This window comes from Carcharhinus amblyrhynchos, chromosome 7 (genome assembly GCF_965287045.1).
Source record: "Carcharhinus amblyrhynchos chromosome 7, sCarAmb.v2.hapA, whole genome shotgun sequence".
Classification (NCBI taxonomy): domain Eukaryota; kingdom Metazoa; phylum Chordata; class Chondrichthyes; order Carcharhiniformes; family Carcharhinidae; genus Carcharhinus; species Carcharhinus amblyrhynchos.
Genome location: NC_137330.1, coordinates 113,507,013 through 113,533,089, shown reverse-complemented (window position 1 = coordinate 113,533,089; position 26,077 = coordinate 113,507,013). Strand labels below are relative to the sequence as shown.

Genomic DNA, 26,077 nt, shown 5'->3' with positions numbered 1-26,077 from the left:
TCGCTGTATCCTACTTAGACTTGCATCATCCAAATGATAAGTAACTTCTTTATCCTTTCTACCAAATATACTACCTCATATTTGTATCTGTTGAAATCCTTTGCCAATTATTTGCCCATTGTGCATGTATGTTAATGATCTCCTGTAATTGTTACAGTTCTCTTCAGTATTGACTGTACCCATGAATTTGGAAATTGGAACCGATTACAAAGTCTAAATCATTAATATAAAATGTAAACAGCAATAATTTCAGCACCGATCCTTGGTGAACATTGCATCCCACTTTCTGTCACTCTGAATAACTACCTTTTATTCCTAGTCTCCGCTTTCGGTCTTGTTATGATGTGGAGGTGATTTTTCACTCTGTGTGATTTGGAAACACCCAAAGCAATATACCTCACCTCATAATCTTATACGAGTGTGTGTGAGGTAGTAGGACGTTATTGGTTTCGGTAAATTAAAGCAGGATCTGACACACTATATCATGAACAATTAACAGAAATATATTTTTTAATTGGTGACAACGTTATTAAAATTAACAAACTGAATAAAACTCTAATAGAATGCTGGTCGGCTACTACAAGACTCATCCAGGAATAATAAAATAAACCATTACAGTATTTAGTCGCTCAAGTAAAGTACAAACAGGCGTCTTTGGAAATATAACCTTTCTTCAATGTCTGGAACACTTTCAGGATTGGTATCTCTCTCTATTCTGATGGTGGTTCTATGAAGGCATACACAAAAACTGCAGGATTTACATGAGAGCCTCATCTTTCCCTCCTTCCAACTTAAGAGGTGGCAAGCATACCCTAACAGATACCCCTCTTGTCCAGCTTTAAGTACCTGGAATTATCTCATAGTATTCCTGTGATCTGAGTAGTTTGAGGCTGTCAACAATTCTCACATTTGAATTTCGTTAGTTCTGTGTTTCCACATGCTTGCTTTAAATTCATTGGTCCAGTTCAAAGGCCTGTTTTGGTTAGGTTGGAACGCTGACTGCTAGACTTTGATATAATTGTTGCAAAGACCTGTTTCTGCAGTCTGTTCTCTGAAACTTAGAATCCACTCATAAAGATGCCTGCTTTTTTAAAAGAGACAATGCTATATGATTTCTTCTTTTGGCTTTAGCATTTCTTTTCACTATTTACATTTGTCAAACACCACATTTTAACCTTACCAATACAACTTCACAACAGTCTTGAAGCCACATAGCAATTCATTCTGCCATTTGTCCCCTCACTCCACAGTCTGTGACTTTATTTATTACTATTGTGGGTCATCCTATCAAAGACCTTTTGAAAATCAAAATAAATGATGTCTACTGCTTTACCATTGTCTATTATCTCTGCTACTTGCACAAAAAATTCAATGAAGTTAGCCGAGCAAGATTTTCCCTTTTGAAATCCATGCTGTCTTTTCATTATTATGTTGCAGACAGGGGGAGATGGCTAACTGCTCTGATTTCTTCTCACCACAGAAGGAGCAGTGTGCAATCAGGTGTTTTGAATTATTTTTAAAATATGTGGTGCCATATTTTTCTAATCCCGTGACCTGTGTAAATTAATTTATTAATAATTCATAGGAAACTCATGCTATTACTAACTCAGAGGGTTTTTTGTCATATTCAAAAAACCCAGAATAGGATGTTATATATTTAAGTTGTTGCATGACTGCTTTAAGAGCCAATTACATGATTTGATGGTGATGTCACCAGGATGTTTCACAGGTTACTATTTAGTTTTATTTTATACTTTGTACAGGTAACAGCTCCTCAATAAATCTGTTGTTAATCAATTTTAAATCTACGTGTGCAAGTTATGGGCAGGGTTTTACAGCTTTGTTCAACTATAAATTTGAAGATAATGCATCTTAGTTTCCTTGTCCAAATCATTAATGTGAGAACAGTTTGCTTTCCTAGCATAGATCCCTGCAATACCCAATTTGTTACTGACTGTCAATTGTAAAAAGACCCATTTATTCCAATTCTTTGCTTTCTGTCTGCTAACAAATTTTTGATCCATCTCAAGAGGCGATAGCCTGATGGTATCTTCACTAGACTATTAATCCAGAACTTCAGCTAATGTTCTGGGGAGCTGGGTTGAAATCCGCCATGGCAGATGGTCGAATTTGGATTCAATAAAAAAACTGGAATTAGGAATCTACTCATGACCATGAATAAATTGTCAATTGTCAGAAAAACCTATCTGGTTCAATATTATCCTTTAGGGAAGGAAATCTGTCGTCCTTACCTGGTCTGGCCTTCATGTAACTCCAGAGCCAGAGCAAAGTGGTTGACTCTCAACTATCCACCAGGGACAACTAGGGATGGGCAATAAATGCTGGCCAGCCTGCGCTGCCTATGTCCCACGAATAATTTTTTAAAAACCCTACCTGCAATCCTATGCATTTTATCTTTACATATTAATCTGCTATGAGAGACCTGGTCGAAAGCCTTCTGAAAGCCTAAAGAAATCACATCCACCAATTCTTCTTGGTCAACACTACTAGTTGCATCTTCAAAGAATTCCAGTCAATTTGCTGAGCGTGATTTCCCTTTCGTAAATTCATGCTGACTATGTCTGATTCCAAATGCTGAGCTTTGGAATCCTTAATGATGGACTCTAGCAAATTCCTTACTATCAACATTAGGCTCACTGGCCTATAGTTCCCCATTTTCCTTCTACTACCTTTTTGAATAGCAGGCTTAAAATAGCTACCCTCCAATCTGTAGGAATCATGTCAGAGTCCAAAGAATTTCGGAAAATGACCAACAATGGATCTATTATTTCCAGGTCCACTTCCTTAAGTGCTCTGGGATGAAGATTATCAGACCCTGATAATTTATCTGCCTTCAATCCCATTAATTACCTCAAAACCAATTCTCTACTACTACTGACTTCCCTCAGCTTTTTGCCAATCTTCTTCTCTTTACGTGCCTATAGAAACTTTCAGTCAGACATTATGTTCCCCGCTATCTTACTTTCATACTCTATTTTTCCCTTCTTAATTAATCCTTTGGTTCACCTTTGCTGACTTTTAAACTGCTCCCATTCCTGAGGCCCACTGTTTTTTCTTGCCATCCTGTTTGCTGCTTCTTTGAATCTAATACTATCTCTGTTTTTCCCCTTATAACCCATGGTTTGGCCAAAGTTTCCTTACCACTCTTGCAGCAGATAGGAATAACCAACATTGCCTGTAGATTTTGTCAGTCTGTTTGAGAATTGCATGTTCTTGATCACAATTCATGTCCACTCAAAATGCCCAGAAGTTGTTATCATGAGATCCAATACAACTGAACAAACCATTGAAAAACTTGACGAAATCTTTGTACACTTTGGTAAACCAGAACAGTTTGTTAGCCACAATCGTTCACAGTTTATTTTGTGGGAGTTTGAGAGCTACACTTGATTTGTTATTGCCTCCACAAACGTCACAGTTAGTAGAGCGTGAACAACAATCTCAAATTGCTAGATGAAAAGTGAGAGCAAAACAGCGCCCATTTCAACAAGGAGATAGACTGCTAGCACTAATTGTACCTCAAGTAAGAAATGGGTCCCAGCAGTAGTTTTTGCAAGAGCAGGCCCAATTTCTTACACAGTTCAAACCAAAGATTAACTAGTTTGACGACGCCATGCTGACCAATTGTTGGCATCTCAAAATTATTTCTTAGAATCATCTCCAGAAATACTAATCTCTTTATTCCCTAGTGTTGTGAATACTACTATGAAAGACTTAGTTGAATCTGAGTCGAGTTCCGGCTTGGTTACTGTATGTGCTGAGTCTGCACGTTCTCCCCATGTCTGCATAGGTTTTCTGCAGGTGCTCCAGTTTCCTCCCACAGTCTGAAAGACGTGCGAGTTAGGTGCATTTGTCATGGTAAATTCTCCCTCACTTTACCCAAATAGATGCTGGAGTGTGGCGACTAGGGGATTTTCACAGTAACTTAATTGCAGTGTTAATATAAGTCTACTTGTGACAGTAATATGTAAACTTAGTAACTATAAGGCATAACTATAAGATTCATGGTGGGAGATATAGGAGGGATGCCCGAGGTAGATTCTTCATCAGAGAGTGGTTAGGGTGTGGAATACACTGCCTGCTGTGATAGTGGAGTCGAACAGTTTAGGAACTTCCAAGCAGTTATTGGATAGCCACATGGAGCACACCAGAATTATAGGAAGTGGGATAGCTTGATCTTGGGTTTGGACATAGCTCGGCACAACATTGAGGGCCGAAGAGCCTGTACTGTGCTGTACTGTTCTATGTTTCTTAAACTTATATCATGTGAGAATGATGCAGAATGAGACAAGGACAGCCAAATTCCAGAATATCATATACAGCCAAAGAGGAACAGACCTCCTCCAAATTAACTTTATTGTTAACTGTGTATAATTATTGATGGTGCATTGTACTGTGTCTTGTGTATTTTTGTTCCTGTGTGTAACGTCATCGTAATTTGTTATCATGACTACAGAAGTAAAGGGGGAGAGATGTTGGAACAGGTCACATGATTGAATGGTGGTGTCATGAGGGCATTTCACAGGCTGCTCTTTAGTTCCATTTTGTACTGTGTAGAGGTGACAGCTCCTAAATAAATTTGTTGTTGTTCATTTGAATCTGCATGTGCAAATTACATCTCTTTTCTTTAAAACCCACAACACCTAACATGGTTAGGACATTACAGATGAGTATCTGCAACTTCTTACTCCATTGCGCGTGCAGACAAGCACAGGCACACACACACATATACATGCATATGTGTGCACACACCAAGCACGCACACATGAACACACATGCACACACAAGCATATGGACACAGGTATACACACACACACTACAGGGAGGGGATATAAACAAAGGAGTTTTACAGTACAAGAGCCATGGAGATAAATATTACCTCACTTAATTTTCAGTGAGGTATTCTTTCATGTGACAGTTTGAGTTCACCTGGCTGAAGACTGGAGTTGTAGGGTTCAATGTGTAATTGGTGTGGATAGCACAAGATATAATAGGTACATGGACTGGTTTAGTTCTATACTCAATGGCACAAAGTCTTCGAACAGAGACAGGCTTTGAGATACAGGCCGTTGTCCTGCCTGAAGGGGTCTGTTTCTTGGTGGCTCACTTGTTGGATATTAAAGCAGCAGACAGTGGATTTCTCGGTTCTCAAAGGTATATGAAGATTTCAGATTGATCACTCGAGTCATGTGATCTTCTTTCTCCATAACGACTTAAATAAGGATGCTTCTCCAGTGTCTGGAACTAGCTTTGATTTCAGGATAGTAAATGCCCCAGTCATTAGTTGCCACTGACCATCCATATTGAAGGTCTAGTGTTGGAAAGCCGTTTTCAAGGTGGACGTACTGACTCTGCTAGTGGATGAGCTTATCAGATACAAATGGCATTCCTTTGATTCCCTTTTGAAATGTACCTGGACAGTTCCAGATGTGTTAGGAGTTTTTCAGCAGCTCTGGGAGCCTAATGAATTTTGACATGGCCTCCTGGTTTGCATAATAAGAGGTCTGTAGAATGAAAGATGAAATGCCACCAGCTGAAAAAAGAATTAGTTTGCTCTTATAACCCTTGGGGTAGCTGCCAGACAGAAGGTTGATACTGTGGTCATGTGACTTGTAGCAGCCTTTTTTTGCTTCAGAAGCAAGTCTTTTTTTTAGAAAAATCACAGTAACGGTCTAGGTTCCTTTTAATTTACCAGGGACTCTCCAATTACATTTTTCGTTTTTACACGTTCTTCTATTCTCCCTCTTTTGGAGAGATTCCGTTATTTACTGCCACTGAAGTTAAGATGATTGGCCTGTAATTCCCTGGATGTTTTCTGTCCCCCTTCCTAAATAGAAGAATTCCATTAGCTGGTCCTTTGACAAAAGCATCTTTACTGAAAAGTATTAAATATGATTAACAATGTGGCTGTTCCCTCTCATGTAGATTATTTTAAAGTCTGTGGCTACAATCTATCCCTACCAGGGTCTTGATTCTCTTTGAGTTTGTTTAGTTTATTCGATATATCCTTTTTTGTAGCTTGAAGTGCATTTATCTCATTATCCATCTCATCATTTGATGTCATGTTTGCCTGTTCTATCTCCTTGGTAAACACCAAAGCGAAATAATTATTTAGTATTTCTGTCATCTATCTATCATTACCTGTGTTTGAAGTTTATTTATTCGTGTCACAAGTAGACTTACATTAACACTGCAGTGAAATTACTATGAAAATCATCTAGTTGTCAGTCTCTGGCGCCTCTTTGGGTACACTGAGGGAGAATTTAGCACAGCCAATGCACCTAACCAGCATGTCTTTGTTATTATTGTGTTATTATCCTAACGGTTCAGTTCCCACCATAGCCTTCCTTTCTCTTATTGATGTCCCTGTAAAGATATTTTACTCTTTTGTTTTATGTTCCTTAATTAACTTACACTTCTGGAACCTGGGTGTCAGTCCAGTCCAGGCTGATGTGATGAAACTTGCAATGTTCTTCTTGTAGTGGGGATCAAACATAAAATGGCTCAGCCCAGACCAGCTTGTGTGAGTGTACAAAGCATAGGTGGCAGTGATCTGACACAAATTGGCAATCTTAATTCAGGGATGTCTTGACAATGGCAGCTATTAGAGTTGGAGGTGTGCTGCTGACATAGTAGGGGCTGCCAATTTACGGTTAGGATTAAGACTTAACAAGGCAAGTTAAAAGAGAGTTATGCTCTCCATCTGACTTGTGTTGTCACATATCTGTGCCTTGGCTCATACTTTTAATTGGGTTTGCAATTGTTGGCTCTGATCAAGAGCTCCAAGGGATTTGTTTTCTTCACTTTGATATACAGTGTGCCCAGATCTGTGTTAGTGTTTCTTAAAAATTGCAAAGTGGTTTCTTTTATTCTTTGCTTGATTGGTGTCTTGTCATGGTGAATCTGCAATTGTAGAATATATTTTATTAATTAATTGCCTTGTCAATTGTATAACTCATGCATTAGTTTAAAAATGTTAACTTAAAAACAAATTGAAAGACCTCGGCAGAAATTCTCCAGCCGTTCACGCCAGTGGGATTTTCCAGTCCTGCTGGCAGCGCACCTCCGCCCGCGGGTTTCCTGCTGGCATGGGGTGACATTAATGGAAATTCCCAATGAAAGCAGCAGGACCAGAGAATCCTGTTGCTAGCAAACGTAGTGTCACCTCCTGCAGCTAGGAGGCTAGAAAATCTTGCCTCTGATCTCACTTTGCTTATGACACCCTTGTCTGTTAAAATTGTGTCCATCAATTTATTACCATTTACAATCTCTGCTTCCGCTGCAAATTGGGCTCCTACATGAGTTTTCTTTCTACATTTTCTTTAGACAAGAGGAGACTTTGAGGTTTGAAACTAGGGAAGAGTGTCCAAGTGAAGGTGTAAAGATGGTGTGTGAAAACCTAGAAAAAATGTCTCTGGGGTCAATGGTGGCAGAAGATGGACATATGAGGCTGAGACAGGCAGTTATTTGATCAGTAAGGGAATCAAGGGGGACAGGGAAAGAGCAGGAAAATGGATATGGGAACTGTCGGATCAGCCATGATCCTATTGAATGGTGGAGCAGGCTCAAGAGGCCGAAGGACCTACTCCTGTTCCTAATTCTTATGGTCTTATTACACTGGGGATAAAGCTATGGGTTAGCACTGGTGGAATAATTGCAGGAAGTGTAGTGAAGCATTATGTGATACAAAAGTATTGCTGAAATTGAAAGGAAGAATCTGTAACAGTTGTGAGACAGGCTTTACCTGGCAGGGACGTAACTATGATCATGCAGGTAGTTTGCCCAAGACGAGGCTAGCCCATTTTTGTTAAATAGTGCAGAAACTTGGCCCAAAGTCAAGAAGCCTGACTGGATAATAATGAGATGCAGATGCTGAAATGGATGTGTGGATTGACAAACAAAGACAAGATCCAGGGACCAGTACATCAGGGATCAGTGAAGATTGTGGAAGGGACAGCAAAAGTAGCCGAGAACCAATTGAAAATCATTTGATTAGTTGTGATGGAAAGAGCGAGGGCATGTGATGAGCTAATTGATGGAGATGGGACTGCCAGGCAGAAGGAGGAAAGGAAGGATATGGTGGCTAGAGACTTAAGTGCAGAAGGGTTGGAAGAGGAATGGGTGACCCTCAGGAGGGAATGTGATCAAAAGCATTGTGGTGACCCCAAGTAAAATGGGAAAAGTTGAAAGAAGAAGAGACTTTGAGATCATCTGCTTGAAGGCTTCAAGACCATAAAGAGAATTGATGAAAATTCATCCAGACTAACTGGCCAATTTCCTATTTCTTCTTCAGTGCCCTTGAGTGTTGTCACCTCCCAGACCCAATGCCCATTTCTCCTACGGCTCAATTTTTTAATCTTTCCCATCGGGTTTTCTCCCTTTCCATAACATCAAAATGGTCTTAACCACACAATGGAATTCATTATTCGAAAGCTTCCAAATCTTCACTGCCCTCTCTGTTAGAATACCCTTAAAATCCATTTTTGCTGTGTTTTTAGTCATCTAATATTTCCATCTTTGATTAAACACCCACATTCTTCTTTAATTCCATATGTCTCTGTGAAGCACCTTGGGGCGTTTTTCTGTGTTAAGTTTGTTTCTAAATATAAGTAGATGCTGTGGGTTAAAACGTTCAAATGCCAGGAGACAGAAAATTAAGATAAAGAAACAAGGTCATCCCAAACCTGTTCACCCAAAAGGTTGTGCAATAGGTTGCAAGGAAAGTGATTAGCACTGCTGCCTCACAGCACCAGGAACCTGGGTTCGATTCTGGCCTCGGGTCACTGTCTATGTGGAATTTACATATTCTCCCTGCGTTTGGATGCTCCAGTTTCCTCCCACACTCCAACGATGCGCGGGTTAGGTGAATTGCTAAATTGCCCCTTCTTGTCAGGCAGATTAGCTAGGGCAAATGCATGGGGGTAGGACCCGGTTGGGATTGGTGCAGACTCCTTGGGCTGAATGGCCTCCTCGTGCACTGTATGATTCTATGAAAGGACACTGAATTGCGTGGTTAAAAATTGATCCAACAGGCAACAAGAAGCAATTCTGATGAATTGAGGCAACTGGTGAGGAAGCATCTGATGGTATTGTTCTATTCAAAAGGATAAGTTGTCTGGAGCGATTGACAAATTCTCCTTCCAAACACTTGATGGTAATGAAAAAGTTGTGTTTACGTATTTTTTTTCTTCCCATACAGAGATTGCCACCGAAACGCCCTGAGCCACCCAGTAGCTTCTTTACTATGAAGGAAAGCCAAGTCATAGAAGAGGAGGAAGAGGAGGAGGAGGAGGAACCAGGCAAGAAACAGCCTGCTGATTGGAACCACGGGCAAGAAATGGAGCAAGAAGCTGACCTGTCACATCCGACCGATTTAGTGGAAAGTCCCAGGCAGGACAATGGTGAGTTAAGAGCAAAATTCTTAACTGCTAGCATCAGAAAGGCAGCATGAACCAACAGATTTGACTTGATTTTTTTATTGTCACATTTATTGGGATACAGTGAAAGGTATTGTTTCTTATGCCCTATACAGACAAAGCATATCATTCATAGAGTACATAGGGGGGATGGAAATGAAAGGGTGCATATTGTACTGTTACAGTCACAGCAAGGGTGGAGAGAAAGACCAGCTTAATATATGATAGGCCCATTCAAAATTCTGATGGCAGCAGGAAAGAAGCTACTCTTTAGTCTGTTGATAGGTGATCTCAGATTTATCTCTTTCCCAAGAGAAGAAGGTGGAATAGAGTTTGTCTGTGATGCGTGGAGTCCTTGATAATGGTGACTGCTTTTCTGAGGCAACGGGAAGCGTAGACTGATGTCAATGGATGGGAGGCTGATTTGCTTGATGGACTGGGCTACATTCATGACCCTTGCAGTCTTGACGTAGAGATGCTGGCGTTGGATTGGGGTAAACACAGTAAGAAGTCTCACAACACCAGGTTAGAGTCCAACCAGTTTATTTGATAGTAATCTTACAAGCTTTCGGAAACAGTGTTCCTTCGTCAGGTGTGTGGAAGGTTCTGATCGGAGAAGGGCATATAAAATCACACACAGTTTACAGAATATTGATTCGAATGCAAGTCTTTACAGCTAACCTGCTATTCAAGTCTTAAAGATGCAGACAATGTGAGTGGAGATAGCATTTTTAAGACGCGGGTTGATGGGTTTTTGATAAGCAAGGGGATTAAGGGTTATGGGGAGAGGGCGGGAATGTGGAACTGAGCAGCGACAGATCAGCCATGATCTTATTGAATGGCGGGGCAGGCTCGAAGGGCTAGATGGCCTACTCCTGCTCCTATTTCTTATGTTCTTATGTTCATACCAAGCTATGATACAACCAGAAAGAATGTGTAGCATAGAAAGTTGTACAGTCGTAGCGGACATGCCAAATTTCCTTTTTCTTCCAAGAAAGCAAAGAGGGTGATCGGCTTTCTTAACTATAACGTCAGTGTGGAGGACCAGGGCGAGTCATGCCAGTTAATGTGGCTTCACTGATCTCAGCTCAGTCAGCAGTTGAGTTGCTTCAAGCGGCCATCATGTTTTTTTTGAGAAGAGAGGAGACAACCGAATTCAGGCTCCTGATTTGCCATCCCTTTTAGAAATTGAGAGTCTCTAGTCATCAACTGTGAGCACCATTATGAATGGCTTTGATGCTATCGATGTTTAATAGTTTCACAACGCTCACTACCCAATTTAACACATCAAAATGGTGAGGTTAGAGATCCTGGTGCTATTGGAACCCGCAGCTCTCTATCATATACAATCAAAATGCTAGGGGAATAATTCAGAAGCTTTCTTTTCTTTTTTTCTGCTCTATTATTGTCACAGATCATGAGAAGCATTAGTGATTCTATTGAAGTGATTGATTGCTAAATTATCCTAAGTTAATTCAACGTCTCAGTGCTGTCAAACTCCATAAACTCAATTCAATCAATTTCCCCAAGCACTAGAAACCATGTTCAATCCTCATTTTTATCGTTAAATATAGCAACATAATGAAATATAGTCATAATGGCAACGATTGGGTAACTCTCGAGTCAATACATCTGGAGATTGCACTGCTAAACATGACTGGGACATGATCTATATAGTGGGCGGCACGGTGGTTAGCGCTGCTGCCTCACAGGACCAAGGATCTGAGTTCAATTCCAGCCTTGTGTACCTGTCTGTGTGGGGTTTTCCCATTCTCCCTGTGTCTGCATGGGTTTCCTCCGGGTGCCCTGATTTCCTCCTGCAGTCATGGCACAGTAGCTAGCAGTGCTGCCTCATTGCGCCAGGGACTTGGGTTTGATTCCCAGCTTGGGTCACTGTCTGTGTGAAGTCTGCACATTCTCCCTGTGTCTGTCTGAGTTTCCTCCAGGTGCTCTGGTTTCCTTCCACAGTCTGAAAGACTTGCTGGTTAGGTGCATTGACCCAAACAGGCACTGGAATGTGGCGACTTAGGGAATTTCACAGTAACTTAATTGGAGTGTTAAGGTAAACTTTACTTGTGACAAATAAATAAATTGACTTTTTGAAAAAAAGACATGTAGGTTAGGTAAATTGACCGTACTAAATTGCCCCTTTGTGTCCCAAGGTATGTAGGTTAGTCAGCAGTCCTGCGACTCTTTTCACCCATGTCGCTAAACAAAAAATGTTACAATTTATTGAGCTGGGGTTTCGCTCTGACTGTCCAATAGTAACATCAACTAGGATTGTAACATGCACAGATTACCCATAAACAGGCTTTTCTGTGATTTTTGCAGTAGTTTATTAAGGATGTTATTCAGAAGAAATAGTTTAAATATGATATTAAATGGACAGGAAAAACGTATGAGCCATGAGAACATTCACTCGTAGCAGGGGACGAGCAGTCCGATGAAGCCAAATTCTGCAGCTGTAGGAGGCAGTCTCTTGTCTCTTCTGTTCACCACTTGCCTTTTAACTTTTCTGCTTTCACAAACTAACCAAAGTAGAATCAAAGAATGCCTATGATGCAGAAGGAGGCCATTTGGTTCATCGAGTCTACATCGACCACAATCCCACCCAGCTCCTATCCCTGTAATGCCATTTATTTACTCTATCTAATCCCCCTAACACTAAGGGACAATTTAGCATGGCCAATCTACCTAACCCTCACATCTTTGGACTGTGGAAGGAAACCAGACCACCTGAAGGGAACCCACATAGACACAGGGAGAACATGGAAACTGTCATGCCTGTTTTTCTTATTTTGGGATGTTATCTGTCACAATCTAGCTACAGGTTTGGCTACAGGGAGGCACATGGAGTCATTGTCTGCTCTCGCTCTCCCCCCACTCACCACTAGGCTAAACATTTATGTTTCATGCTGAGTAATTCAAAATGTTACAGTAACCTGAGTAAAATGCTTTGCCATTGTGAAATGACATTGATGACTACGTGGGGGTAGGATTAGTAAGTTTGCGGATGACACAAAAATTGGACGGGTGTTTAACAGTGAGGTAGAGTGCCTTGATCGACAAGATTTGACGGAATGGTCAGTTAAATGGCAGATGGAATTTAACCTTCAAAAGTGTGAGGTGATGCACTTTGAAAGGAGTAATTTGACAAGAAGGTACTCAGTGAATGATAGGACACCAGGAAGTTCTGTGGAACAAAGGGATCTTGGCATGTTTGTCTACATATCTTTGAAAGCGGAAGGACATGTTAGAAGGGTGGTGAAAAAGGCATATGGGACACTTGCCTTTAATCAATCGAGGCATAGATTACAAAAGCAGGGAAGTCATGCTGGAATTGTGTAGAACTTTGATAAGGCCACAGCTAGAGTATTGTATGCAGTTCTGGTCGCCACATTATTGGAAGGATGTGATTGCGCTGGAGGTGGTGCAGAGGAGATTTGCTAGGATGCTGCCTGGGATGTAACATTTAAGTTATGAAGAGAGGTTGGATAGATTTGGGTTGTTTTCTAGTGGTGTTTGTCACTATATAAACCTGTTGGACTTTAACCCAGTGTTGTGAGACTTCTTACTGTGTTTAGAAGTTACCACACCTTGTTTTCTTTGGAGCAAAGAAGACTGAGGGGGCAACCTGATCGAGGTGCACAAGATCATGAGAGACATGGACAGAGTGGATAAGGAGCAGCTATTCCCCTTAGTAGGAATAACGTTATTGAAGGTTGAGCTGTAGCCAATAAATAGGAGTGTGACATATGTGTCCTTGTTATCCAAGTATTCCAGAGTTGAATGTATGACCAGGGAGGTGACATAAGAACATAAGAAATAGGAGCAGGAGTAGGCCATCCAGCCCTTCGAGCCTGCCCCGCCATTCAGTAAGATCATGGCTGATCTGTCGTGTCTCAGTTCCACATTCAGAGACACGACAGATCAGCCATGATCTTATTGAATGGCGGGGTCTGCTGTGGAATGTTGCGGCAGTAGGCAAACTCTAGTGAGTCCAGGCAATCTGGGAGACTGATGTGAAGCACTTCATAATGATCAGTATCAGCCACCAGGCGGTAGTCATTTAGGCCATGCTGCCTAGTTTTTCTTTGGTACAGGGATGATGGTTGTCTTCTTCAAGCAGATAGGAACTTCAGATCAAAGTAAGGAGAGGTTAAAAATGTCTGTGACCAATCCTGCCAGGTGGTCTATGCATGATCTGAGCTACTGCCTGTATTCTAACTCACACCAAGTCCCATTTGCCCATCACTCCTCTGCCCACAAACCTACACTGGCTTCTGGTTCAGCAATGCCTAGATTTAAAAATTCACAGGCTTGTTTGCAAATGTATACATAGCCTCACCCTTTCTTATCTCTGTAACTTCTACAGCCCCAAAGCCCCTTCAGATTGCTGCACTCCTGCAATTCTGGCCTCTTGTGCTTTTCAATGTTCTTTGCTCCACCATTCAAATGTGTAGGCCCCAAGCTTTGATAATTCCTACCTAAACCACTTAACCTTCCTCTCTTTGAAGATGCTTTAACAGCTGCCTCGTCTGTGCTGATATCTCCTTCTGTGGCTCAGTGTCAAATTTTCTTTGAACACTCCTGTGAAATTCCTTTAGATATTTTACTGCTTTACACAAGAACACACAAGAAATACAGGTGCTATACAAATGCACGTCATAATTGTTATGAGAGAAGATTCTGTTCTGTGCCAACGAGTGTTGAGCTTGTAAAACTCTATTGCACCTCTTGCTATGCTCTAGCTAGTTCCCATTAGCAATTGCACACCAATTTAACCTCGATTCTGAACTCCAGTTCTTTTGGGCAAACCTAGTTGTTTCATCACTTGTTTTTTTTATTCTTGGTGGCACACAATTTTCTTGGCATGACCTCAATCATCATTTCTTACTGCATGGCTGCCTTCTCCCTCCGCACCCATTGTTTTGCAGTTGTTCAGGTTTGAAAGCCTGTGTTCTGCTTCAAGGAGTCTGACCTCAATTACAGTCAACTTGTTTCCAGCAGTGTAAGTAGGGCCAGCGCCGATTCTAATTTTTTTTTGGTAGTATCTTCCTCCAACAATGCAAGCAAATTACCCAAACAGCCTGCAAAAGTTAAGCCAACAGTTCAGAAAAGTTGGCAATTCAGGAGTGATCCTGATTAGGGATCAGGGTTCGATTCCTGGCTTGGGTCACTGTCTGTGCGGAGTCTGTACGTTCTCCCCATGTCTGCGTGGGTTTCCTCGGGTGCTCCGGTTTCCTTCCACAGTCCAAAAAACATGCTGGCCAGGTGCATTGATCATACTAAATTCTCCCTCTGTGTACCCGAACAGGCGCCGGAGTGTTGCAACTACCGGATTTTCGCAGTAACTTCATTGCAGTCTTAATCTAAGCCTACTCGTGACACTAATAGATAAACTTTAAACTGATTACCAAACTATGTTGTGGAAGCAAATGGTCACATGAGCTTTGTAACTCGAGCTATAGACAAGCACATTTCTTCACTTGCACTGGAGGGGCATTTTTTTTTCTTTATTCTTTCATGGGAACTGGGCACTGCTGGCTGGGCCAGCGTTTGTTACCCATCCTTCATTTCCCTTGAATTGAGTGGCTTGCTAGGCAATTTCAGAAGACATTTTGTTTAAAGAGTCAACTACATTCTTGTGGGTCTGGAGTCACATGTAGGCCAGACCAGGTAAGGATGGTAAGATAAGATTTCCTTCCCTAGTGAACCAAATAGGTTTTTACAACAATCGTCAATGGCTTCATGGTTATCATTAAACTTTTAATTCCGGGTTTTCTTTAATTGAATTCAAATTCCACCAGCTGCCGTGGTGGGATTCGAACCTAGGCCCCTGAGAATGACATTGGGTTTCTGGATTGCTAATCCAGGGATCATACCACTACACTACTGCCTCCCAAGGACAGGAGTGTGCCATTCAGCTCTCATGCCTGTTTGACCATTCAGTTTGAGTGCCAGAGTCCAATAATTTAGCCCCATCTTCCTGTCTTTGTTCCATATTCCCTGACATCTCTACATATGCATAAAAGAATAACTAAAATAAAATATGATGAGATGAATCGAACTGCTGAAGGCACAAGGTCATTTGTGCACTTGAGGAAGTTGGATTAGCTGTATGCTCTGCTGGAGCATTTAGAAATTTGTCAATACAAAAGTTGTGCATTCTTGTTAACTTCAAATACTAATTCCTCACTATGAAAAGATTTGTTTTTTTACAGCAAAAACACCAGAGCAGACAGATTATCGCTTCCACAGTAGTTAACTTAAGTAGCTCATGTTTTATCAAACAGCATTCCCCCACTTCACCCCAGCCCAGTTTATTGGCAGTCTACTCCAGCCAGAATCCCAGCAGCATTGATTCCCTTCCCTTTACCTGGTCTTGTCCAACCCTCTCTGTGCATAACAGCAGTGTTTTTAAGTATTTATTTGTAATGTTTATTTATTAGTGTCACAAGTAGGCTTACATTAACACTGCAATAAATTTACTGTGAAAATCCCCGAGTCGTCACATTCCGGCACCTATTCAGGTGCACTGAGAATTTAGCCAATGCACCGAACCAGCATGTCTTGCAGATTATGGGAGGAAGCCAGTGCACCCATAGGAAACCCACACAGACATGGGGAGAACGCGCAGGCTCCACACAGACAGTCACCCAAGCCAGGATTTGAAACGGGTCCCTGGCACTGTGAGGCCGCAATGCTAACTACTGTACCACCATGTACCCCTCTGCCTCTTCAACCCAGTCTGACATCTCATCAACAAGTTCAGATTGAAGTTGCATTTTCCTGCTTGTTCCTTTGCTCAGCAAAACCTCAAAGCTTCACCACCTACAGTATCCCTCACCCCGACATGACACTACTGAGCATGATTGGATGCAGTTTCAGGTGGCAGTTTAGCGATTACATTTATTTTAAATCTTGTCAGTGCTAAACCTCAGGAGGACGCAGTAGTTGACAGTGTTTGTACATGTGTATTGCATTTCTTTGGAAAAGAGATAACAATGTCGAGATGTTGATCTGAGAAAAGGGAGCTTTCCAAATTGGCTCGCCAACTGAGCACTGGACTTGCAGTACATCTGTTCACTGTGTTGCAAAAGCACAGGCCTTAATTACTATTTGGTTATTGCAGCCTGTGGGAAATAACAAGCAGAGCAAAATTGCTAACTCCGTTCTAACATTTCAATTCTCGCTGTTCCGACTTAAAACTGCACTGTGCAGCCGAGGAAAGATCAACTGACCCATTGCTACAGGTTTCATAAGTGCGAGCGGCAATGCGTCAGAGAATCTTCCAGCACAGAAGGAGACCATTAGGCCCATCATGATGTGCCATCTCTCTGAAAGAACATATTCATTAGAATCATTGATCAATACAGTATGGAAACAGGCCCTTTGGCCCATGTAACCACAGTGCCCTCCCAGCTAGTCCCAATTGCCCACATTTGGCCCATATCCCTCTAAACCTTTCCCATCCATGTAGTTAGCCAAATGTTTCTTAAATGTTGCTATTGAACCTGCCTCAACCACATCTTCTGGCAGCTCAATTTACATATGCACCACGCTCTGCCCCTTAGGTCCCTTTTAAATTCTTCCCCTCTCACCTTAAACCTACACCTTCTAGTTTTTAATTCCCCTTCCCTAAGAAAAAGACTATGTGTGTTCATCCTATCAATGCCCCTCATGATTTTATACACCTCGTAAGGTCACCCCTCATTCTCCTGCATTCCAAGGAGTAAAGTCCTAGTCTGGCCAACCTCTCCCTATGACTAATGTACGTCAGTCCTGGTAATATCTTCATAAATCTTCTTCGCACTCTTTCTAGTTTATCAATGTATTTCCTGTACGCAATACTCCATGTGCAGCTTCACCAATGATTTATCTAACTGTAATGTAATGTCCCAACTCCTATATTCAATGCCCTGACTCAGTGTCCCAACTCCCTGACTCAATGCAAGTGTGCTAATTGCCTTCTTCACTACCCTGTCTGCCTGTGATGCTGCTTTCAACGAACCATGTACTTGTACTCCTAGTCCTACTCTCATGTTCTTTCCCCACGGCCCTGCAAATATGTGTATGCAAATTTTTCAAAGTTGCCGTTAAATCTACTTTACCAGATCGCCATAAATCAATGTAAAATTACTTATTTCTCGTGTGGCCTTCTGCCAATTACCCTCAATCTATGGTCTCTGATTACTGATCACCCTGCTAGTGGAAACAGTTTCTCTCAACCTACCTAATTCTTTTTTGGGTTGGGACACCGATATTAAATCCTCCCGTAATTGTCTCTGCTCTAGGAGAGCAGTCCATGTGCCGTAACGTTTAACAATACGGATTCCCAATCTCGCAAGAACTAATATTTGGAGGTTTTTCTACTCCAGCAGTTGCTTTGGCTCACGTAGTTTGGTATGGATGTTAATTTGGTAAATTGATCTCCATGTTCCACCATAGAAAGATAGAAACTAGAAGGAGGAGTAGGCAATTTGGCCCTTTGAGCCTACTCCACCATTCGTTTTGATTATGGCTGTTCATCAAATTCATTATCCTGATCCCCCCTCTTCCCTCCATATTCTTTGATCTCTTTATCCCCAAGAGCTCAAGTTAATTTCTTCTTGCATTCAGACAATGTTTTGGCCTCAGTTACCTACTGTGATGGTAAATTCCACGCATTCACCACTTTTAAGGTGAAGAAATTTTTTCTCACCTCAGTTCTAAAGGGTTTACCCCTTATCCTCAAACTATGTCATTAAACTAAACTGGTGCAGATTCCAGGCTTCTGATGAAATATATTGATTTGATTTGATTTATTAATGTCACTTCGGGGCAGCACTGTGGTTAGCACTGCTGCCTCACAGCGCCAGGGACCCAGGTTCAGTTCCCTGCTTGGGTGACTATGTGGAGTTTGCATGTTCTCCCCGTGTCTGCATGGGTTTCCTCCGGATGCTCCGGTTTCCTCCCACAGTCTGAAAGACATGCTGGTTAGGTGCACTGACCCGAACAGGTGCCGGAGTGTGGCAGAAAGGGAAATTTCACAGTAACTTCATTGCCGTGTTAAGGTAAGCCTTACTTGTGACTAATAAATAATGTTTACATGTATTGGGATATAGTGAAAAGCATTGTTTCTTGTGCTGTATACAGACAAAGCGTACCATACATAGAGAAGGAAAGGGGAGGGTGCAGAATGTAGTGTTACAGTCACAGCTATGGTGTAGAGAAAAATCAAATTAACATAGAAACATAGACCAGTACAGCACAGTACAGGCCCTTCGGCCCTCAACGTTGTGCCGAGCTATGTCCAGACCCAAGATCAAGCTATCCCACTCCCTATCATTCTGGTGTGCTCCATGTGCCTATCCAATAACTGCTTGAAAGTTCCTAAAGCGCCCAACACCACTATTGCAGTAGGCTGTGTATTCCACACCCCAACCACTCTCTGAGTGAAGAATCTACCTTGGACATCCCTGCTATATCTCCCACCATGAACCTTTTAGTTATGCCCCGTAGTAACAGTTACATCTACCCAAGATAGGTATGTTCAAAAGCCTGATGGCAGTAGAGAAGAAGCTGTTCTTGAGTCAGTTAGTACATGACCTCAGACTTTTTATCTTTTTCCCGATAGAAGAAGGTGAAAGAGTGTGTGTCCAGGGTGCGTGGGGTCCTTGATTATGCTGGCTAATTTTCCGAGGCAGCAGCAAGTGTAGATGGTGTTAACAGGTGGAAAGCTGGTTTCTGTGATGGGGCTGGGCTTCATTTACGACCCTTTGTAGTTCCTTGGTACCCGTAGTGCCCACTAAATCTTGGTCAAAAATTCCCAAAAATACATTTATGCGCACAAGGACTTGTCCCAATGTCCTGGCCAACGTTCTTCCCCAGAGCAGCACAAAACTGGACCTTCATCTCATTTGCTGAGAGTGAAATTATACTCCTTCTGAATTAACTGCCCCTTTACAACAGTGACTAAACTTCAAAAGTAACTCATTGACTGCTAAGCGCTTTGAGATGTCCTAAGGGTGTGATTAGGTGCTTTATATAAATGTAAATTCTTGCCTTCATTCCCAGATGCGATCTGTGTCTGGAGAGATCAGTTCGAGCTATATGAAAATAGCTGAAGTGGTTACAGAACTGTCACTAGTGGTGAGGGCAATTTGTGGTGATAAATATACCGAGTGACATCATTGATTAAACAATGCAAGAAGTACCTAACCTAAACTAATAGGGACATTGCACACCGACATTGCAAACAAGAAGCGTACAGAAGGAACAATTATATCTTGAACTTACTGTATGGCTGGCTACATAGGTGTTTTATATAGTTCGGATAGATAGCCCCATTGCAGTGATTGGATATGCATTTCTAACCCAGTAAAAGGCTATTTGAATGTGATTTACATATTAATAATATTTCATTTGGGTATTGAGCCTTGAACATGTTGGAGCGTGGCGCTACAGAGCTGAAATCAGACACTCTGGAATTTGGGGAAGAGGAGATATAATCACCTGTTCCTCTGGCTTCTGATTGTTATCTGTGATTCCTGTAGATGCACCTGGGGTAATGTACTGTAAATTTTACTATTGAGGCTCCTGGATAGGATCATTTACATGAAGTTTTCAAGGGTGTCCAATTTCAGAAGGAGAGACAAGAAGCTTGTGCCAGAGAGACAAGTGACCAGGACACTCAGCCGAGCTCACGGGTGGTTATCACATAATGATGATGTCACTTGATCCAGTGACACAGAATTGTTACGGTGCTAAAGAAGGCCATTTGGCCCATCGTATCTGTACCAACTCTCTGAATGGGTAACTCAACTAAATACATTCCTCACCTTCTCCCCATTAACTCTGTACATTTTTCCTTTTCAGATAAGTCTAATTCCCTTTTGAATGCTTCCATTGAACCTACCTCCACCACGCTCACAGGCAGTGCCTTCCAAACTCTGATCACTCACCGTGTAAAGAACTTTCTCCTTATACCATTTTTGCTTCTTTTACTAATTACATTGAATCTGTGTCATCTCATTCAAGAGTAGGAGCTTCATTCAGTCTGTTCTTGTCCAGACTCCCCTTCATTTTGAATACCTCTATGGAATCTTTTCTCAGCCTCTTTTCTCTCAGGAAAGCAGCCCCAACTTGTCCAATCTATCTTCAGAACTGCTATTTCTGACTTCTGGAACCATTCTCATGAATCTTTTCTGTGCTCTCTCTAATGGCTTCACATCCTTCCTAAAGTGCAGTGCCTAGAACTGGATGCGGTACTCTCACTGAGACTGAACTAATTACTCTTACAAATTCAACATAACCTCCTTGCTCTTGTGCTCTGTGCCCTTATTAATAAAGCACATGATACTGTACGCTTTATTAACTGCTTCCTCAATTTGTCCTATCACCTTCAATGAGTTGTGCACATATGCACCCAGATCATTCTGCTCCTGCACCCACTTTAGAGTTGTACCCTTTATTTAATATTGTCTGTCTATGTTCTTCCTATCAAAATGAATAATCTCATTCTCCTCTGCATGAACTTCATCTGCCATCTGTCCACAACTTGTGTATATCCTTTTAAAGTCATACACTACCCACCTCACAATGCTTCCAAATTTAGTACTGTCGGCAGATTTTGAAATTATGCTCTTCACACCAAAGTCCAGGTCATTAGTATACATCAGGAAAAGCAAGGGACCCAGCACAACTAGGAAACTCCACTACAAACCTCCCCCGGTACAGAAAACATTTGTTAACCACCACTTTCAATTTCCTGTCGCTCAGCCAATTTCTTATCCTTGTTACCACTGTGCTTTTTTTTCCATGAGCTATACATTTGCTTAGAAGTCTGTCATGCAGAACAGTGTCAGGTGCCTTTTGGAAGTCCATATATAGCACATCAACAGCATTGCCCTTATTGACCCTCTTTGTTACCTCTTCAAAATCATCAACGTAGTAGTTAAAAATAATAAAAGCATGAGATATTAGTACAGTGGTATACAGTCACGAGTTAGTTGCCCTGGGAATCTGCAACATTGTCTCCAGACCTCCATTAAGTCTCATGGCATCTCTGTTAGCAAGGGAAGGTATTCCATGGGAATTGACTTGTGTTAAAACTAATTCTATTCATACATTTCTTTGCAACCTAGAAAGCTTCCATCAAGTTGTTTTTGAGGCTATGTGGTTGACTGGATCAACCATTTTTCTTGATGCAGTGCAAAGACTAAGAGATCTAATTATGTAATCTCAAATTCAGGTGTCACCTTTTTCTCAATTATTCATGTTTCCATTCTGCTCACGGTTGTTTGCCCAAAGCATGGGTCATAAGAACATAAGAACATAAGAAATAGGAGCAGGAGTAGGCCATCCAGCCCTTCGAGCCTGCCCCGCCATTCAATAAGATCATGGCTGATCTGTTGTGGCTCAGTTCCACTTTCCCGCCCTCTCCCCATAACCCTTAATCCCCTCTCTTATCAAGAACCCATCAACCCGCTTCTTAAAAATATTTAGCGAGGCAGCCTCCACCACTTCAACGGGCAGAGAATTCCAGAGATTCACCACCCTTTGAGTGAAGAAGTTCCTCCTCAACTCCGTTCTAAACCGCCTCCCCTTTATCTTGAGGCTGTGCCCCCTAGTCCTACTGTCTTTTTTGAGCGGGAAGAGTCTCTCCACCTCTATCCTATCCATCCCATTCATCATCTTATACGTCTCAATGAGATCTCCCCTCATTCTTCTAAACTCTAACGAGTACAAGCCTAGTTTATTCAGCCTCTCCTCATAGCTCAATCCCCTCAACTCCGGTATCAGCCTAGTAAACCTCCTCTGCACTCCCTCCAGGGCCAAAATATCCTTGCGCAGGTGCGGCGCCCAAAACTGCACACAGTACTCCAGCTGCGGCCTCACCAATGCCCTATACAGCTGCAGCAAGACCTCCCTACTTTTATATTCAATCCCCCTCGCTATGAAGGCCAGCATCCCATTCGCCTTCCTGACCACCTGCTGCACCTGCAAGCTGGGTTTTTGCGACTCATGCACAAGGACCCCGAGGTCCCTCTGCACCGTCGCCTGCTGCAGTTTTTCGCCACGTAAGTAATAGTCCTTCCTACCATTCTTCCTACCAAAGTGGACCACCTCACACTTGCCAACATTAAATTCCATTTGCCATTTCCTGGCCCATTCGCCCAGCCTATCTAGATCCTTCTGCAGACTCTCCACACCCTCCGCACAATTTGCCTTTCCCCCAATCTTGGTGTCATCAGCAAATTTCGACACCCTGCACTCGGTTCCCTCCTCCAGATCATCTATATAAATGGTAAATAGCTGAGGCCCCAGCACCGACCCCTGGGGCACCCCACTAGTCACCAACCGCCAATCCGAATAGCACCCATTGACCCCCACTCTCTGCCTCCTATTTGACAACCAATCCTCTATCCACGTTAACACCCTACCCCCAACTCCCTGTCCCCTGACCTTCTGCAATAACCTCTTGTGAGGTACCTTGTCAAACGCCTTCTGAAAATCCAGAAAGACCACATCCACCGGCTCTCCTCTATCCACTGCCCTAGACACATCCTCATAGAACTCCAGTAAATTTGTCAGACACGACTTCCCTTTAATGAAACCGTGTTGCGTCCGCCCTATCAAGCAATTCCCTTCAAGATGCCTCGCAATTTCCTGCTTAATGACGGATTCTAACATTTTACCTACCACAGACGTTAAACTAACCGGCCTATAATTCCCCGCCTTTTGCCTGGCACCCTTCTTAAACAACGGCGTAACATTAGCCGTTTTCCAATCTTCCGGCACTTCCCCGGAATCCAGCGACGTCTGGAAAATAACCACCAAGGCATCCACTATCACCTCCGCCATTTCTTTCAGAACCCTCGGATGCATTCCATCCGGTCCTGGGGACTTGTCCACAATCAGCCCCTCCAGTCTGTCGAGCACCACCTCTCTAGTAACAGTAATGTCATTAAGACCCTCCATTCCTACCACCTTTCCATCGCTAAACCCGGCAAATTATTCACGTCCTCCTCCGTGAAGACAGAAACAAAAAAGTTATTCAAGACCTTAGCCATATCCCCATCCCCTACCACTAGCTCCCCTTTCTCATCCTCTAAAGGACCAACGTTCACCCTAGCCAGCCTCTTCCTTTTTCACTGACAGTTAAGCTTCCTGCTAGGCCTTAAATTCTGCACAAAAGGAAGTTTCAATCTTGATTTTATTTGCAGCATGAGCAAATGATCGAGTTGGTTTTTTTTAATGTAGTAGAAATAAAAGTTCTGTAAATGGAAGAAATCTTGATCAGGAAATTGCACGGCCAGTGTGCCTGCCACTGTAAGAGAAGATAGGCCCCAATCCTCAGTGGAAGTCCTGCCAAAAGACTTTATCTGTACTATTTGTCGTTTTTCTTTTGATGTGATGTCTGTTTCTGGAACTTTTTAGCTTTCAGTTTGAGGATCCACTGGCCTGAAGGGAGTGCAATGCAGATTCAGGTTGCACAGTGGCTTAGTGCTTACTTAGCACTGTTGTCTCTCAGCGCCATGGCCCCAGGTTCAATTCCCAGCTTGGGCCACTGTCTGCAGAGTCTGCACGTTTTCCCTTGTCTGCATGAGTTTCCTCTGGGTGCTCTGGTTTCCTCCCACAATCCGAAAGATGTGCAGGTTAGGTGCATTAGCCATGCTGGACTCTCCCTCAGTGTACCCGAACAGGCGCCAGAGTGTGGTGACTAGGGAATTTTCACAGTAACTTTGTTGCAGTGTTAATAAAAGCCTACTTCTGACACTAATGATTAAACTTAATACAGGGGCTTTGAGCATTACATTATGAAGACAGATTGCATAAATGTGACCTGTATTACCTTGAGCATTGAAGATTGAGAGGTGATCTGATCAAGCTGTTTAAAATGCAAGAGGATTGAATAGAGTCAACAGACAGAAACTGTTTGGCTTGTGAGAGAATCATGAACATAACTTTTAAATTAGAGCTAGATATTCAGAAATGAATCAGAATGCATTTGGTGTTAAGGGATTTAGAGCTACATCAGGTAAGTAGTGTTGAGGTACAGGTCAGCCATATGTATTCTATTTAATCGCAGATTAATCCTGAGGGGCTGAATAGCCTATTCCTGTTCCTGTGTTTACACAGATCTCAATTGGAGCATTAGGGGTTCTCTATAATAAGCTGTAATTGGCATTCAACTATGTAGTTAAGCAGCCATTTTGACCTATTTGGCCATCCAGGATTTAATTTTGATGTCGGCAGCGAATAGAGGTCTACCACTTTGCTGAATTCTTCCCAGCATGCTAAACTTCCCAGCATGCCAGTTGTCCTCCACTTTTCCTAATCTATCTCCAGGTCTCTGCGCCTTTATGAAAAGCGCTTTCCACATGAGTTGAGCTTTCATCAGATATCCTCTCAGTCTACAAGACTTCTTATTATCTACCTGTCTAAGATTGATCTATACTCTAGCATTCATAAGAACATAAGAAATAGGAGCAGGAGTAGGCCATCCAGCCCCTCGAGCCTGCCCCGCCATTCAATAAGATCATGGCTGATCTGTCGTGTCTCAGTTCCACATTCCCGCCCTCTCCCCATAACCCTTAATCCCCTTGCCTATCAAAAACCTATCAACACGCGTCTTAAATACATTTAGCGAGGCAGCCTCCACCACTTCAACGGGCAGAGAATTCCAGAGATTCACCACCCTTTGAGTGAAGAAGTTCCTCCTCAACTCCGTTCTAAACCACCCCCCCTTTATCTTGAGGCTGTGCCCTCTAGTCCTACTGTCCTTTCTGAGAGGGAAGAGCCTCTCCACCTCTATCCTATCCATCCCATTCATCATCATATATGTCTCAATGAGATCTCCCCTCATTCTTCTAAACTCTAACGAGTACAAGCCTAGCTCATTCAGCCTCTCCTCACAGTTCAACCCCCTCAACTCCGGTATCAGCCTAGTAAACCTCCTCTGCACTCCCTCCAAGGCCAAAATATCCTTGCGTAAGTGCGGCGACCAAAACTGCACACAGTACTCCAGCTGCGGCCTCACCAGTGCCCTGTACAGTTGCAGCAAGACCTCCCTACTTTTATATTCAATCCCCCTCGCTATGAAGGCTAGCATCCCATTAGCCTTCCTGACCACCTGCTGCACCTGCAGGCTGGGTTTTTGCGACTCATGCACAAGGATCCCGAGGTCCCTCTACACCGTCGCATGCTGCAGTTTTTCGCCATGTAAGTAATAGTCCTTCCTACCATTACTCCTACCAAAGTGGACAACTTCACACTTGCCAACATTAAATTCCATTTGCCAGTTCCTGGCCCATTCGCCCAGCCTATCTAGATCCTTCTGCAGACTCTCCACACCCTCCGCACAATTTGCTGTTCCACCAATCTTGGTGTCATCATTGATAGTTGCAGGGATGGCGCATGTGCTCACTCTGATTTTCCAAAATGCCTTAACTTCAGGAATGGTCCCATTAGGTTGGAAGTTGGCAAATTTACACTGCTTTTCAAGAAAGGAAGAAGAGAGAAAATGGAATTACAGGCCAGTTAGCCCAACATCAGTTGTTGGGAAAATGCCATACTGTGCATATGCTTAGTAAAGCATTGCTTTATTAAAGGGAAATTCTTTTGATAAATGTATTAGGGTTTTCTGAGAATAT

The 26,077-nt window shown here is 42.5% G+C and overlaps 1 protein-coding gene across 1 annotated transcript in view; it reads left to right on the top strand.

Moving 5' to 3' along the window:
- Positions 1 to 26,077, top strand: part of slc4a1ap (solute carrier family 4 member 1 adaptor protein) — a 138,605-nt gene that overhangs the window by 88,179 nt on the left and 24,349 nt on the right. Inside the window, exon 10 of the mRNA XM_080192981.1 lies at positions 9,221 to 9,422. Within this exon, the coding sequence (XP_080049107.1) occupies positions 9,221 to 9,422 (202 nt within the window). The remainder of the gene's footprint in view (positions 1 to 9,220; positions 9,423 to 26,077) is intronic.